Source organism: Mchenga conophoros, unplaced genomic scaffold (assembly GCF_057382185.1).
Source record: "Mchenga conophoros isolate Kocher_MC1m ecotype Shallow Benthic unplaced genomic scaffold, M_conophoros_male_GT1.1 unmapped_scaffold_6, whole genome shotgun sequence".
Classification (NCBI taxonomy): domain Eukaryota; kingdom Metazoa; phylum Chordata; class Actinopteri; order Cichliformes; family Cichlidae; genus Mchenga; species Mchenga conophoros.
This window is the reverse complement of record NW_028182333.1, coordinates 214,162-231,931: the sequence shown is the minus strand read 5'-3', so window position 1 is coordinate 231,931 and position 17,770 is coordinate 214,162. Positions and strand designations below refer to the sequence as shown.

Genomic DNA, 17,770 nt, shown 5'->3' with positions numbered 1-17,770 from the left:
ATCCATGGTAGCTTCCACTGCTGAGGCTCGGGAAACATGAAGAGGATAATTAAGAGCAAGCATCAGCTCTGTCTCATCTAACTACACAGTATTATGATCATGCACTTATGTCTCAAACTAAGACACAATGAGACAAAATGAGTTCTGTGAGTCTTTAGATTATCAGTAAATTCTGGTGACAGTTTGACGCTCAGTGGAGCCATTTTTGGTTTGTGATGAGTGTTTTGTGAGCTTCTGTTTTGTGAATCGCTCTTTGTAATTTAGAAGATCGTGCAGAAATGTGCGCGCCCTTATCTGAGAGGACACGGAGAGAGTGTCGCAGACTCGAGGTGAGGAGATAAACCTCGGAGCTGGATGGCCTGCACGTTACCCATGTGCATCTATTCAGTGACATCAAGTGAACCCATAATAAGCATTTCTATGTCTTAGACATCATGTCCATTTCTAATGAGAGATTATTTTTAAATGAGGGAAACCTGGGGCCTGTTCTTCGTACCTCGCTAAGTAAGTTAGCCGGATTAGATTGTTGACGATTTCGCCTGATCTTGGATCTTTCGGTTCCCCGGAGCTCATCCGGGACTTGCTGTCATAGCAACAGAGCCGTGAGCGTAAACCTGCTCGGGAGCAGGTTTACTTTATGTAAACAGGATTAGATCGCGGCCACTCAGGTATGTCGCTTCATTTACACGAAAGCAACAGCGATATTCCACCACTGTTTCACCATAAATAAATAACATCAATGTAACTAAAGATAATGCAGCACCTGATCCTTTTATTGATGTCACACAGATACATACAGGTCATTTCCTAAAAAAGGGAAATGTACTATTAACATTCTATTACATGTATGTGATTATTACAGATGTAATTCATATTTCAGAGTAGTAATTGTAAATTACTTCATGTAATCAAGATGAGAGACCACGGCTATAAAAGCGAAGGTGGATTTGGGAAGCCTGTCGCAGCCATGTCCTGTCCGTATACGCGAGCAGCCCATTGCGGAAGGTGCAAGATTGATAAGGAGAGTCCTCAGAATTCAGCGTATATTGCGGGACAGACAGGATCCTTTAGCTCAGCGCGACAGTGTGCTCATTGAGAGATATCGATATTCCCGTGAGGGTATTATTCACTTAACCAACTTGTTGACGAGGGGGTGCAGGACCACCACCTGTCTTTTTTTGCTCTGCCCTTTTCTTGGTTGCTGTTATAAACAAACAGATTATTTCAGGGTCTCTTTCCAAGAGACGAAAAGCAATATAAGTGATAAATATTACCATTCTGTAGATTATTCTTATATTTCACTTTTACTTGTTCCCATGTTCTAGTGGGTCCTGTTGTGGCTCTAATGTGAAAGGGGATATAATATGACAATATAATATAATGTAATATAATATTGGATAATATAGTGTAATATAATAAATCTATAAATAGGCTAAATAATAAAGTGACTGAATAGTGGTATTGTCATGCGCTTTGGGTGCCTTGAAAAGCGCTATATATAAACCCACTCCATTATTATTGTTATTATTAAATTACTTACGAGTTTGATTTGTCAGCAACTTTCTGCCAGCCCTCTCTCCTTGCTTTTGCAGCCTTTGCAGTGTTCCCTTGCGTTTTAATTAAACTCTGAAACTCCTGAAATCCCGCACTCAAGAGTTCTTGCTCTGCTGCCGGAAAATACCGAGCGCGCCCCTTCGACATTTTCGCCGACCAATCAGCGGGTTGCCTATCAATGTTTCTACTATCGATGCGTAGCCCCTTTTACGACACCCAGTGATGTCACATTACTGCGTCCAGCTGTACTAATCGTCAACAACAGGTGGGTTCGGGGAACCGGATTAGCGAGCTCACGGTTAGCGCGATGGTTTGGTCTTGGATGTGTCATTTGATCTTGGATGTAGTAAGCGACGTACGAAGAACGGGCCCCTGGTCTAACAACACGCTTACAACAGAGCTAAAGGTTCACCACAGTGAGACGGTGGGACTCTGATAAGAACTGAAACACTGTGTATGAACAGCTGAGACAAAACTATATATAAACACTCATTTATTCCAGTTTAGTTTACAATGATTTTAAAGTAATGTGGAACGATTCATGTTCATGAGCTGTTACAAACACAACTATTGATTTGTCTATATATGGTCGGACTACAAGGCTCGTGTTGAGGCTCTTGGAATAATGTGTGAATTACAGCAAGAAATGATGGTTTTCCATTTTACCAAAGTGGAATAAAATCACCACAGCAAAGAAATCATGTTATTGTCTGCAGCTAAAATATATGGTGAACATGGTTTTATAATAATGTGCAAACACAACCTCACTCTGCTCTATACGAGGAGCCAACCACAGCTGTCCGGGTCTTCATCCACCACCTCCACCATCTTTGCTCATCATCATTCACTTAATTGCTGATTGGTTTAAATCAAACTCCATTACAGGTTCAACTCCATTATATAACAGCATGTTGACTTTGGATCTGGTGTGCAGTGCCACCTTAAAAGATGAGGAAACTAAGAGATTACAAAAAAAGAAGTGGAGGAGTTAAAGAGCTGCAGCAGATTAACAGTTTCTGACAGTCATGTGTTAGAAATAGGACGATTAGATGAGCTGAGGGATCCATCTACTGCTCAGTGAAGCCTCATCAGAAACAGTCTCAGTGGAAGGATGGCTCTATTGTTAAGGAAGGACACAGGCAGAAAGACTGGCGTCTGTCACACAGGAACTGGACTGAAAATCAGCTGCACATATTCATCAGTACATGCAAACATATTATAGGTGTGGAATTCAGGACAGTACCATCAGAAGTTGATCCACTGTGCAAATGTCTGATTGGCAGTGGCTTCATTTTTCACTATGAACAAACTGCTAATGCAGCATCACAGGACGTCAGCCATGGATTGGCCTCCCCAGACCTCAACATTACTGAAACATCTTAACAGAGGATGGAAACAAAGGGAACCAACATCCAAGAAAAGAGCTGCTGCTGAAAACTTCCTCACAGAAAACACAAACAAGCTTGACTAAGAGACTCCAGGCTGTGCTGAATTATAAAGGTGGACTGACCTCCAGGGTCCTTAGTATCATATAAGCTCAGTTTGTGTCTTATATACTTTCCATTTATATAACAAAATATATAGAAAGGAGGGTGGTTTAAGATGTGTGTAGAGTTTTATTCATTATCTTTAGACAAACAAAGAAAGCACCATCCATTCGTCTCCAGTCTGTATGAAAAACAGGGGAAAGGTCAAATTAAAACTTTGAAATTCCTTTCACAATAAATCCATAAATAAACAAAATAAAACATAGAAAAGTGTTTAAACCCACTTTTCCATAAAGCTGTCAATAGGAAATGTTCCAGTAAACATGTCTGTGTTTCTGCTGTTTTCCTTTCATGCGTCCACAGCTGACAGGTAACCCTATTGGAGTCGCCATAGTGACGGGTGGCGTCTCAGCTTCAGCGTGTTGATGGGCACAGCCACGGTTACCACAGCTGGAGTTGGTGTACGGCGAGCTGTGAGAGGACAGAGATGGAGAACGCACATTTAACTCTTTAACAGGAGATACGTTACGACTAACAGACGACTGCTGTCTACATGATGTCTTTGCAGCCCTTATGCTACATGTTACACAACTTTTCTTCATGCCAACAAGACTGAGGTGCCACATAGTCGACACATACAGCTGATTATGATGCATGTTTTACTATTGCTATGTTCACATCATCTGCTTGGCTTTATTACTGAGAGCCTGGAGATCCTCTGACGTGTGCATGGCTAATGTGAAGTATGATTAGTCCTACATGACATCAACAGCAGAGGCAATGAAAGCTTTGTTGTTAACAGGTTGTAGGTAAAGTCAAATGTCTACTTCTACACTTGTGTTGGGTAAAGTTCTTCTCACTGCAGCAGATTTATATCTGTGCTTTCACAGGGCGTGATGTGGAGCTCAGCGCTGAGGTGCAGGTCTCCTTGGAGACGGCATCCTGGCTGAAATATTATCATGCTTCCAAAACATTTCAGCTTTTATTTTGAAAGAAACAAGACTTGAAAACGAATCCCCTTCTTCCTCTTTGTCTTTGTTCTTCAGAGGAGTGTCACCTGGACAAACTCAGGGCTGTTCTAGAGCCTTTCTTATTATTTGACTCCATAGAAATAAAACTGAATCGAATCAAACAAAAACTCCCAAACAGCTAAAACACTTTGCTTTATTCTCTTTTTTAACAAATACGTTGAAGTCCATCCACAACAACACAGCTGAGATCTCCTTTGTAATCAAGTGTTTACATCCTTTGTACAGATCTGCATACAAAACAATCATTTACGTCCCACAGAAGTCTAGTTACACGTAACTATACAAGAACTGGTAAATGACAGAAACATAAGACACATGATCACAGGTGATAACAAAAAGAGAAAGAATTCATGTGTTAGTGATGTTTTTCAGCCCTGATGGCTCATGTTGGAGAAACAAGCTGAGGTACGTGGAAAGTTCACACACACAAGTGGGCCGTGAGCGCACACACAGAGAGAAACACAACTGAAGCATCTGTTTGCTGTTTCTGCTTTCATCATCTCTGCTGCTGTGTCAGGCTGGGGTCTCTCAGTGACGTGGTTGAGGTGAAGTATGACGAGTATCCCTGATTCAGTCCATCGAGACAAAGGGCAAAGAAAGCTGTTGTTAACAAACTCTATGGTGATGTGGCATTTAGCTCTGACTCTACGCTCCTGCTGAATCCTTTGAACCTGCTGATCAGTAAAGCTCTACGTGCTGCAGCAGATTGACCTCATCTGTGTTCACAGGTGTGGACCTCAGCGCTGAGGTGCAGGAGACTTTCATTCAGTTCTCCCTGCAAACAGCATCCAGCCTGGAAATACTGTCATCTTTCCCACAAATGGTGCTCTTATCTCAGAGAAGAAGTCTGATGTAAATAACTGCAATCAACATAACTGCAATCAATAATGCCAACATGATGACTGTTCATAGCTCCTGCTTTGAAATACTGAACTTAAACATTGACCTGATGAAAGATCACAATTCACAGTGGCCCACTGTCAGAATCATTCTGAATATAAACTCATCGAGTTAATCTGAACCTTTCTCAAATGTGCTGTGAATAAATGCTGCTGCAAGCCACTGTGGGAAAGCTGTGTTATTATCATGGAAACATCTGTGACACATTCACAGAGGACGAGGACACAAAGGGACGACACGCAGAGGCTGTGTTAAAGTCAAAAATCCAAATCTTTAGTCCTAAACAGGCAGTGGTTACAAACAGGAAGACGAGCAGTCCATTAAACAGTCTACAGGGTCAAACATACAGAGAATTCAAACAGCTATTAAAAACAAATAACTGGACACTGAAAAACTTCAGTGATGTGTGAGGCACCAAAGGGAAGCAGCTGAGTATATTCAATGAATTATCTTCAAATACAAAGACAGAAACTCCTACAGGCAGCATGCAAACTGAGCAGGATACACAAAGATCAGAGATTACAAAAGAAATCAGAAAAGATTTCAAACTTACTGAGAGCAAGCCTCTGTTACAAATCTGTCTAATAGAAAAACATGCTGTACAGATACAATACGCTCAGTGTTCATGGTCATTTAAAAACTGGCTCTACCTGAACCACTTCAATATTTTATGAAGTCACTGAGTCGACCATTTCTACAGTTTGTTTCCTTCATTGCAGTTAGAGTGCGGCTGGTAAGGATGAAAACACACACAGAGCGTAAATTGTCTTTGTTAGTAACAAACGTCAGCAAAGAAAAGACAAAACACACAAACACTCTCATGATATTCATGAATCATCAGAAAGCATCCAAACATTCTGCTCGTGGACTTTTACAGTCTTATTTGCACTCGCTCATCTTCATAATCATCCTGATCAATACATGACAGGGGAGGCTTTGAGGTAGGCGGGGCTCTCTGCTGATGTCAGCATGAAAGGCAGGACCAGCGTCTGCCACATGTTGGTGAAACATCACAGTACACTGGCGTGGTTTCCTTTCCAGATGTTGGACGTTTGACACTTCAACGTTGAGGCCAACAAGAAGACACAGTTTTGGGTCGGGTTGCTGCAGGGTTTCTAACTGAGCAAAAGCAGAAGCACACAGACCAACAGGGATCAGATGCTGAGTGTTAGAGGAACATCTGTGCTGATCACTGAATGCTGCTGTGCTCTCTTGTTGAAGTTGGCTGGTGGGACAGTCTAATAGTGATATCCTGCCCATCGGAGGAACACTTTTAAAAACACATGCAATACTTTGTTTGTATTACAGTCACAGTTTATCTTATTTTTGTCCTTTAAAAGTGTTGCTGTACTATAAAGTCCTATAATTTGAGGCTAAAACGGCTCAGAGAGTCTCTCTCTCAGAGGATCTCCTTTGAAAGTGGAGACGGCTTTATCCGCTGATCCACGTCACTTTACCTGGATGTTTTCTTTGAAGCTGGATGAAGACTCCTCTCCCTCACTCCTGCTGCATCTGTGTGGTCCAGTTGGCCTCTGAGGTCACAGTCAACATCTGTAGCAGAAGAGGGGAAATAAAAGTCCAGGTTACCAAAACTGGGAGCTTTTCCAAAATAGAGCGTAACTGGACTTTTTCAGCCTTACAGGCAGATAGTCGTCTGAAGCTGCAGCTTTTTCTTTTTAGCTTTTTCCAATCTCTGCTCTCGGCTTTCTTTGAGAACATGTCTGCTTTCTTGGCATGGGTCTGTCTGCTGTTGGTGAAGAGACTAAATCCACATACTCGCTACTAAGATCTCTTCAAGTAGTCTCAACCAGATTACAGTTTAAGAGTAAATGTCTCCTGAGAGTTTCACCTTGGGGAGATGCTGTCTTGCTAACATGCAATCATGAGCATTAATCTATGAGGTGAAAAAGTAATTTTAAAAGCTCCAGCCACAAGTTTTATTTCATCTGTGTTTTGGTCAGAGTCCCATCAGACCTCCAGAATGGTGTCAGAGTGTTTTCTATCCACGTGATGAGCACAGGCCTCAGGTCCAGACCTCCACGGGCACCATAGCCTCTTTGGAGCTAATAGGTGCAAGAAGGTTTTGTTGGGATAGGAACTGAAGAGGAAACTGACGAGGAAGGCAAGGATCTTCTTCAGCTCCTCCGAGCCGGGACCTCTTTGTGTAGGCCAGCATTGGCCAGGTAGCCCTCCAGCATCGCTGGATGGCCGACAGTGGAAAACCTAGAGGAGGAGGAGAGAAACAGCAGCTTGGAGCATGTCTTTATACTGTTTAGTTTTTAGAGCCACAGACTTTCTTTTAATGTCATTGTTCAGGATCTATGACTGATTATGTATTTATTGTATTCCTCCATGACTGTGTGACAGCAAGTGGAAAAACCAGCTTCACCTTTGTTGATATGCTTGTAATTTTAATATTGATTAAATGGCCCATGAAATAATAGAAAGCTCATATATGAAAATGTATTTTAAGAAGTAAAATGTTAATCTGAGTACAAAGGAGTACACTCACCTTCTGGTAGATGGAGGTGTAGCGAGCGCTGGTGAACATCCAGGCCTCCTCGTAGAACTGATCACTGATTGGATCCAAAACATCGATGGAGGATCTGTGTAAGCGCTGAGGATCGTCCTGATGGACAGAACAGAAGGAGAGTGAGACAAGTGAAGATATACTAAACAACACTGTGACATGAACTGAGCCACACACAGTTTGATTCACAGGTGATTGACACATTATTTGACCACGAGCAATCTTTTCTGGTTTGACGCCGTCTTTGTAGCCAGAAACCAGCTCTCTCCTCGGCTTCCTCCACTACACGCTTCCCCCACGCCAGTCTCCTCCGTCACTATAAAGGGGAGAGTCATGAGCGCCATCACCCTCACCTGTGCCGTCCAACGTCCCGCCACCAGCCTCCACTGCAGCAGGCCAGAGACCACACCCCTGCCACAAGAAGTAAAAGTATATCCTTGCTGTACCCTTAATGCCAAATGTGCTAAATTAACCGCTGCCTTTGCCCCTTTGGGATTATTCTTATGTCACTGGGATGTTGACCTTTGACCTTCACATTAGAGAGATGGGCAGACATAATTAGTGTATGAATTTTAAAGTAACAGGTAATAAAGAGAGTGTAGCAAATGTAGTCAGGTTTATTACTCTGTATCACACATGAGTGCCCGAGGGAGGCGGGGCTGACTGGGGAGACACAGGAAACAGAGAGACAGGGCTGACTCGACATGAAACGATGAAACGTGGGACACGGGAACAGAAACTAAACACAGGCTGAAATGAACACTGAGGGAGGGAGAACTAAGATTACTGAGAGCCTGATAAATAAGAAGAACAAAAACCAAGAAAAACAAGAGTCAAAGAAAACCAAAAACACAAAGCATTGGGCCAGGACCCACTGCTGTGACATTTATATGTGATAAAAACATTAAAAACTGCTCACATGTTGAAATCTTTCTACGTATACTTTAGGTTCAGCTCTCCAGCCTGGCATTTGGTTAAGCATGATTCAAACATTTGATTTTGTTTAACTGGTTTTAATTATAGTTACTTTTTGTGAACATTTGTTGCAGCATTTAAAAATACATCATTTATTTCAAACTTTTATTTGATTTAGAGCATCATATTTGACCAACGTAAATGTTTTAATTTCATATAAAATAACTGAAACAGTGAACTAAATATCTGAAATCTTTCCTTCCTTAAAAGTTATAATCCTACTTAAGTTATAGTGCAAATGCTTAAGCAACAAATATACTTGATGCTAATTAATTAATATTTCCCTTTGATGTTGCAACTATGCGGTCACTTCTGTCTTTAAACAAAATAATATTTTCCAGTTACAGAAATCATAAAGTCCAAACTAAAGTGCTACTGTTGCTATATGCATTTTAATATAAATCATGGATGATGGTCCTGACATGAAGGAAGAGAAAGTTACAGGTTGCATCCTTTGACTTTGTCTCCGTGCCTTTGGGCGATTTTCAGAAGGACAGATGTTTCTGTTCAATTCTTAAATCAATTTTTTCACACACAAACACTATTTTAAAGCTTCTAGAGAGTAAAATATTAATGATAATTATAATAACAATAATAAAAACAAAAGCTCTCAGATCCATCAAACCAAGCAGCAGAAAGAACAATAACTGAAGAGAAAACTTTAACCTTGTAGACTTCATTATGTTCCAGCTGCTCTACAGACGCTGTGACCTCGAACTTAAGCAGGTCGTAAAGTATGTGCAGCTCAATAACTTCATAATCAGACCCTGTGGTATTTAGGCAGCAGAACAACTAAGAATAACAACTACAAATAATGTTTTAGGTTTCTGTTGTACTGCAAGGTTCGGTACAGGAGAACCAAACCAAGAGCAAATATTACGTCTCATTTACAGCTGAGCACGAAGAGCCATCAACATTTAGCAAATTGAATCATCTTTGTTTAGATGCAAGAAGAATCATATAGAAATGAAAAAGTAGAAATAGAATCCAGAGCAAAGATATCCTCTAATTCAGCGTAGCACATGTGCAGCTGCTGCGATTCACGTAAGCATTCGGCTCGTCGCAGTTGCAGATTTTTCTCTCGCTGTTCTGGCTCACAGCGCTGCAAACACAAAAATAAATATCCCCAAAGGTGTGAAAGGGAGCTAATTAGTAAGAGTATTGTTACTCTCCGCAGAGTAGTCCAGCAGTAGAAATCAGTCCAATAACAAGGTGTGTAACATCTAGCAGGGTGACAGAAAAACCCAGGGTAACTTCTAAGGACCTCAACGTCTCTCTCACATTGTGTTTTTTAAACATGCTTCCATTTGTCACTTCAGTCTTTACTCTGAAATACAGGAAGAGAAATCATGGCTGAAACAATTTCTCATGAAACCAGGGGTGTGGTCCAACAGTCAGTTGGTGAGGAAGGTTCCTAACTGAGAGAAGTGACCCAGAAGTATCTGTGTAGCAGCCACAATGAATCCAGATCATGAGCTTTATTAATTGATCAAAGTCTCTTCTTTCATCTTCTGTATCATTTAGTTTGCATTGGTAATGCCCATTATTGTAATGCTTTTTTAAGACCAGCAAAACTTTATTTCACTTTGGGTTAGCTGGGATAAGTGATGGATGGAGGGAATTTTACTTCAGCCACAGAAATCCTAAACAGGAAGGAGGAGCAGAGTTACAGTGGATCACTATCCAGCAGGGAAACAAGGTTTATTTCAATTTCTTGGCCATGAGTGAGATTTACAGAGTGGGCAAATTAGGGAGACGACACCATCAGATCCCGAGCCCTCCATGTGATAATCAAGAGACGGCTGCTGTGCTACATCCATAAATAATGAATAAATTAGGAGCTAAAGCTGAAAGGACAGTTTATTTGTACCATCTTCACGTGAACACATTCAAGAACATCACAGATGAAGAAACATTAAAAACTTCCACACTACATAAAGCAAGAAAAATAGTTTTCTTTCAGGTGGTTTCAGGAAAAACAGAAACATCAAACATCTCCAAGACTCTCTTTGAAAGAACTAAAAACCTTTGTCTCATGGTCCAATCATGAGTGAACTCCCCGATGAAGCCTTGTGTGCTAAAACATGTCAGAGTTTTAAAGGTTAAACATGAGTTTCCAAAACGTTTTGCTGGAGAACAATGAACTATTTGACTGAGTTTCAATCATTTACAGACGAGCAAAACCAGGACAGAGAAAAAAGGACAAAACTGACTCAGTAAAACAACAGAAAAGAAGATTCCCATGTAGATCTGTATTATGTAGAAGTTCAGCCCAGCAACCAGTTTCAGTTCAACACAAGTTTAAATGATTCTATCTGAACTCTGTGGAGCCTGATCTCAAGCTTTTGAGTCCGACACAGAAACCAGAGGATCTTTCTGTGTCTTCAGATTCACTGTGATCCAGTGATGGGAGTGATTTCAGCCCTGAGTGATCGCGCTGATGTTTGCACAGAGCAGACAATGAGGTGAATGTTTGGCACACTGGTAACAGTGAAACAGTTTATTAGTAACGTGGGATAGTTTGTGTGCAGAGTATGATCTGAGATTCCTGAAGCTCTTGTCACACTGGTCACAGCTGTAGTTTCCTTCCATGTGTGTACGTTCATGAATGTTACGACTATGTGAATGTGAGAAGCTTCTCTCACAGTGTCTGCACTTGTGTGGTTTCTCTCCTGTGTGGACTCGTTTGTGTGATTTAAGCTTCCATGCAGTGGTAAAGGATGACCCACACTGATCACAGAGGTGCTTTTTAACCCCACTGTGAATCAGTTCATGTCGTTTTAACTCACTTGGTGTGGTGAAGCTTCTCCCACATTCTTTGCAGTATTTCAGTTTGTCTCCAGTGTGTCTACGTTGATGTGTTATAAGGGCAGCTTGCTGACTGAAAGTTTTTCCACAGAGGTCACAATGAAAGTCTTTCCCACCACCACAGTGATGACAGGGTTGAGAACTGGATCCATCTGTGTCGCTCTGCTTCTAAACAAAGACAGTGTAAGTCAGTCCTTCAACATTTGTATCCTGAACGTCGCCTGAAATAAAGAGCATCTCTGCAGACGTCCAACTACATTTGACTGTTTCAGTTAACACACTCAGTTTACTGGGCTGCAATAACTACAATACTACCACCATAATACTACAGTAATACTAAAATCATAACTGAAAGGAAAATCTGAATAATCACTCAGAGCTGCTTTTCCATGCAGTAGAATTGCTAACATGCTAACACAGTTTAATGAGCAGAGTTGTTCCAAACAGTCAGGCTAAAATGACAAGATAACAATATAAATACATACCTCACAGTAGCTGCACTTGTAGAGTCTCTTTCTGGTGTGGATCTGTTGGTGTTGTCTCAGGTGACGTGGAGATTTAAAAGTCTTCTCACACAGGTCACATCGATAAGGTCTCTCCTCAGTGTGGGTAAACATGTGTTGTTGTAACTGTGCGTCTGTTGTAAACTCTTTGCCACACTGTTCACAGCAGTACACATCATGTCTGGTGTGAATGCGTAGGTGTGTATTTCGGCTCCCTCTCCAGCTGAAAGTTTTTCCACAGATGTCACAGCTGTATGCCTTAATTCCAGAGTGGGTAACTTGATGCCTCTGTAAGCTGCTACTGCGAGTAAAAGCTCTGCCACACTGATCACAGCTGTACGCCTTAATTCCAGAGTGGGTAACTAGATGACTCTGTAAGTGGCTACTGTGAGTAAAAGCTCTGCCACACTGATCACAGCTGTATGCCTTAATTCCAGAGTGGGTAACTAGATGACTCTGTAAGTGGCTACTTTGAGTAAAAGCTCTGCCACACTGATCACAGCTGTACGCTTTAACTCCACTGTGGATGAGTTGGTGTTGTTTTAGGGAAACCTTCCTGAAAAAGAATTTCCACACATGTCACAGCTGAACGGTCTCTCTCCAGTGTGGATGACCTGATGCTGTTTTAGTTTAGCCCTCACAGTAAAACCCTTCCCACACTCGTCACAGGTGTGTTTTTTCTCTCCCTTTCTTCTGTGAGGTTTGTCGGCCTCCTGAGAGCGCTGACTTCTGGCTCCATGTTGGTCCTGCAGTGACAGAGATACAAACAGAGGCAGTGAGTGAAATGCAGTCGTGGAACAAACTCAACCTTCAAACTCCATTAACAATAGTTTTAAACCTGAAGGTGGAGCGTGGCACCAAACACCTTAAAGGTCTCTTATCCCCACCTGCTGGTAGTTCTAACACATTACATCCAACCTGCTGTTAAAGATAATTCATGACTGTTCAAACACTAAAATCATGCCCATCCCTCCTGATTGTACACACACACACGCATTTATTTTATAATTTAGATTATTTTGTTGTTTCCTATTACATATTTCTATAATTTGTATAGATTTATACATAATTATTCAGTGATAATAAATCCTATGTTTGTTTATTCTAAAGGAACCCCGTTAGCTTCCACAACAGATGTTGCTCGTCTTCCGTCAAATACTCACATAAAATATTACACAATAAAGTGGATTCAAGATATCCACATAATTTCACTCTTACATCCACAGTGAGGTTTCACAATTGTTCAAATATAAGCAATCAATAATAATAATAATAATATCAATAACATTGAGGCACATTACACAAATTTCAAAAACAAATCATGTCTTACAATATTTACAACAACTAAAAGCTCTGTAAATCGGCTTTAAGTGTTCATTGAAGTTTTGAATAATTCTCTAATTTTTTAAGGCAACTTATTCCACTTAAAAGTTGCTCTAAATGTAACAGTTTTACAAAACATTACTTTTAACTCGAGCATTTACTAAATTGCAGCTTGTTGAAAACTGTGTAATATGATGAATGTATTTCATCTGGATACTGCAGCTGAGCAGAATAAATGTGGTGTGTTTAACAGAATTGCTTTCTTTAGAACTACAAGTAAGCCATAGAATATTTTAGCCTGTACAGGAAGCCAAGAAAGGTTATTATGCATTTGATCAATATTAGTATAGTATGAACATCTTCACACTAATCTGGACGCCTTATTCTGGACTAACTGAAGTCTGTTAAGATCTGTCTTATTAGCTGCTGACCAAATGATTGAACAATACTCCAGATGAGACATTACTAGTGCATTAATGACATCTTTCATAATGAAGAAGTGATACACAAAGAGCATTTCATAGCCATAGCTATGCCTTGTCGGCAGACTCATGTGACATTAGTGATGTTTGTACTTTCAGCGTTAACTTGGTTTTAAAGCTTTAAAATATACGCCGTTCAATAGTCGACCTTAATCTGACAGAGAATGTGATGATTTTGTGGATAATTAAAGTCAGTCATATATCCACAAACACAACAAGCTGAAAGTCAGTGATGCTGCTCGGTTTGCAGTCCTGAACATCACGGCACAAGCAGGATTCACTGCACTGTTAATGTTAGCTGTGTTATATTGCTGCCTCTGTTCGGTGGTGTCGAGCCAAACGCACTTTAACGTGTGTTTGAACGAGCTGACGGTTCACTCGTTAAGCTGAAAGAAAGATGCTTTAATCACAGCAGTCACACATGTGTCCACTGCACCATCTGGAACTCTTCTTGTTTACACTCGTAATAACACAAACACTAAATCCTGCTTCTCTGCTGCTGTTGTGTAGCAGTGTGTACACCTGAGACTGTCACCTGTCTGTCTGTCCTGCACTCTCGCTCTGTTTCTTTCTCTCTGATTGTGGAATAAAAGTATGAACATGTGTTTATAAGTTACACTTGTGTTTGAATCCTGCAGCTTATCACACATTTGATTTCCATGTGTGACGACTGCAAGTGTCCAGAGTGAGGACAGACTGAGGGAGCCACTGCTGCACATCATCTGTGAGGCTTTTGCAGCCCTGATGATCCCACCAGGACAAACTCAGCAGTGTGTGAGGAAGAGGAGGAGGAAGAGCCAGCAGCAGCTGACAGATGGAGAGAATAGACAGACTGTTCCCTGTTTGTGAAGGACTGCTAGGAAAGTTTAACATAACTGTCTGTGCTGAATCAGTGTTGGTCAAGTTACTTGAAAAAAGTAATCAGTAACTAATTACTGATTACTTCCCAAAAAAGTAATCCCGTTACTTTACTGATTACTTATTTTCAAAAGTAATTAATTACTTAGTTACTTAGTTACTTTTAAAAACACGATTCTACATAATCCATCATACAAAATGTAATCAAATGGAAAAGTCTCTTTTTTAAACTTGTTTTATTAGTTTTAATCTTTTAACTTTATGCATCAAGCAAAAATTTAATTATCTGCAACATTCTCTGACTGGAAGAAATTAGTTTAACATTTAAACCTATTTTCTGCACATTCCAGCACATAAAATAAAATATTTGTTGTGTTTACACTCAGTCTTTCAAATAGATGCAAGTAAAACACAGCAGAACATAAATAAAGTCAAAGACTCAGCGGTCCTGTTGCTCTATTTTCACCTGTAAAGCAGGAGTTGGGTAGGCAGGTGTGCCGCGGTCAGTGGAAGAATCCGCAAGTTTCTCTGTGAGTTTCCCATTACGTCGTTGCGCACTTGGTGCTTGCTTGGAAGTTTAGGGTTTTTTTTCCGCTGTAAAAAGAAGTTTTCTTCCCACGCACGATGGACGCTAATGTTTTTGTCACTTCTTATGGAATTCAAACTCAAAGTAAGGTCAGTACTTCCACGCTTTAAACGCTGCACGCTCACACTCTCTCTGCACTCGATATGTGATCCCACTGTTGATCTGCACACAGCTGTTGTCACTAACAGCGCACTCGCTTACGTCACTGTCGTGAGACATTCTCGCAAAGAAATCACGGTTTTAGTAACGCAGCGTTCCTACGGGAAAGTAACGGTAATCTAATTACCGTTTTTGCAATAGTAATCCCTTACTTGGGTTACAAGTAACGCGTTACTGCCCATCTCTGGTCCTGAATCAGTCTTATTAGGTAATGTTCAAATAATGTGATCATCCCAGTGTCTTCAGTGTGGGAGAAAGTACTCAGGGCCTTCAAGTTACACACTATGAAAGGCAGCAACAAGTTTAATGTTCAGAAACCTAAAGTCTGTATCAGCAGCAGGATGGAGCTAAAAATAATGTTGGTTTCAGTTCTATGAAGCTTTGAGTATTTTGGATCAGTAGCTGCTGTGTTTGTTGCATCATATTGCTGTAACTGTTTATATGCTTTATATATTCTGAGCTAAGCTGATCTATAGTGTTACATCATATTCTATAAGGATGTTATGTGTTTGTAGACTTTCTGCCCAGTTTGACCCATTTAGCAGAAGTCAGCCTGTTTAAGGCTCTGATATCTATTCTGTGTGACTTAAAGCAGTTATGACATGGTCTGATTTTCTCACCCAATAAAGGAATATTTCATATATCAGTCTACTCTTCATTCTATCAGACACAGTTATCACAGCTCGTACATTTGCTTTTTACACATATATGTAAGCACTGAGCCAAATTTAGTACCAACATATTAAATGAACAATATTTGTCCCTTATATATGATACATCTGTATACACACTGTCACAGATACTTGTCTGTGAGTGAAGTGATTAATATAATAACTATGATATTGGCCATATTATATTTACACTGACTTTAGTCTCATGAACAACATCAGCTAATTGTTATTTACAGCTAATCTTAAACGACTGTTCAGCACAGAAATGAAGCCCAACAATCATGTTTCACAGTCCTGTGGTCTCAGCCTCAGATACTCATCAAATCACACAGAGCTCATGTAGAAACAAATGAACTAAATATGTTCTCCTTCATTTCTGTCAAACAAAGCTGTATGAAACGTTTCCAGCTGTTAGTATCATGGTTGCTAGGCAACCTGGGCAGCGCGACGGAGGTTAGACGTCCCATTTCACGAGCCTACGAGCCTCGCACTTCGGCCTTAGCGGTCTTTGAGTACGCGGCCCTTGAGGACTTTAAAGCTGCAGAACCTGAATCGGGATACAGCCATGATGATCTCCAGCTCGTGCTCGCCAACATTCTCACCTGAGTTAAGAAGACGATCACTGAAATGGTCTCAGCAGGTCCTTTGATGACAGCAATGAAATGCAGTGGTAAGGCTTTTTGGGGATTAAGTTCGTTTTCATGGCAAAGAAGGACGATGCAGTTCATCTGATCACTCCTCATAACATTCTGGAGTGCAGGCAAAATGCTATTATAAAAACTTAAGCAGCAACTTCTCCAGGTTCCAATATTTATGCAATTCTCAACCTTTTGGCCACGACTGTATAACCTCTTCTGAAGTTTAGTGGATATTATACATGGTTATGCTCAGGATGTGTCGGCCAGTTTCCACTGGAAACGCCTTTGGTTTAAACTGTCAGCGAGGAATTTGCATTTGCACTGTTACATTTTTATATAACTTTAATGCACATAAACAACAGCTGCTTGTGTCAGTGAAAATACATTGATGGCTTTTTAATAAAGTTGTGCAGCTGTAAAGTATTTTGTCTGGTGTCAATTCTATCGTCAGCTACATCGTTATGGCAAATGTTCGAATGTATATGGTGATAAATATCTTTGGTCATATGGTCCTGCTCTGTCTGTCACCTTCTGTGTTGAGCTCATTGTTTCCTCTGTAGTGGCTGAGCTGAGTCCAAGTAGCTGAAAATGTTCCTCTGCTGCTCCGTCAGACTCTCCTCCTCCTGCTGATCAGCTGGGACACAAAACAGATCTTTGTTAGGCTCCACACTGCACTGAAGAGTCAAAGTGTCTCATATGTTCATCTGACAAGTAAAAGAACACATTTTTGTTTCCCGAGGTGGGCAACTTGTTGGAAACAAACACAAAAGGTTTGAGCACTGATACCTGCCATTGCTGGCATTGAAAGATGCAACGCCAGCAATGTGGATTGTCAAGACTCAAACCAATCATCAAGCAAAGACAACAGGGATCATTTGTTTCTGTTTATTTAGCATTCACAGCATTTGTAGTTGCCTTCTGTGCAGGGGAAGTCCACGCACACTGTGTGGTACCGCCATCCGCAGAAGGTGCATTCAACCTCTGTAAGAGAAACGAGATTGTCTGAGACTGAAATGATATTCACTAAAGAAGTGGTGATTTGTAAAACTTCACATTTTGATCCGGGACGTACTCTGCATGAAAACAAGCGCTCACTCTTCCTGCTCAACAAATGACAAGGGCGGAGCCTTATACCACGTGATACAGAAGCTGTGCCGTGTGATGCTAAAATTAGCAGGGAAACAACAACGGAGAGCACGTCAGGGATGACGAGAAAGTGACAGGAGAAAATCCGTCCCGGTCAACCACCCAAACATCAATAACGG

At 40.8% G+C, this 17,770-nt stretch overlaps 2 protein-coding genes across 2 annotated transcripts in view; both read right to left on the bottom strand.

Moving 5' to 3' along the window:
- The window catches only part of LOC146546160 (uncharacterized), a 168,397-nt gene extending 166,015 nt beyond the window's left edge, over positions 1-2,382 (bottom strand). The window contains exon 1 of the mRNA XM_085266651.1: positions 2,346-2,382. Coding sequence (XP_085122777.1) covers positions 2,346-2,382 — 37 coding nt within the window. The remainder of the gene's footprint in view (positions 1-2,345) is intronic.
- A 3,158-nt stretch (positions 2,383-5,540) lies between these two features.
- LOC146546156 (phospholipase D1-like) overlaps positions 5,541-17,770 on the bottom strand; it is a 102,314-nt gene continuing 90,084 nt past the window's right edge. Inside the window, exons 2-6 of the mRNA XM_085266664.1 lie at positions 17,034-17,139; positions 7,485-7,601; positions 6,947-7,195; positions 6,430-6,523; positions 5,541-6,087 (exon numbers count right to left, since the gene is read on the bottom strand). Coding sequence (XP_085122790.1) covers positions 6,470-6,523; positions 6,947-7,195; positions 7,485-7,601; positions 17,034-17,051 — 438 coding nt within the window. The 5' untranslated portion in view covers positions 17,052-17,139 and the 3' untranslated portion in view covers positions 5,541-6,087; positions 6,430-6,469. The remainder of the gene's footprint in view (positions 6,088-6,429; positions 6,524-6,946; positions 7,196-7,484; positions 7,602-17,033; positions 17,140-17,770) is intronic.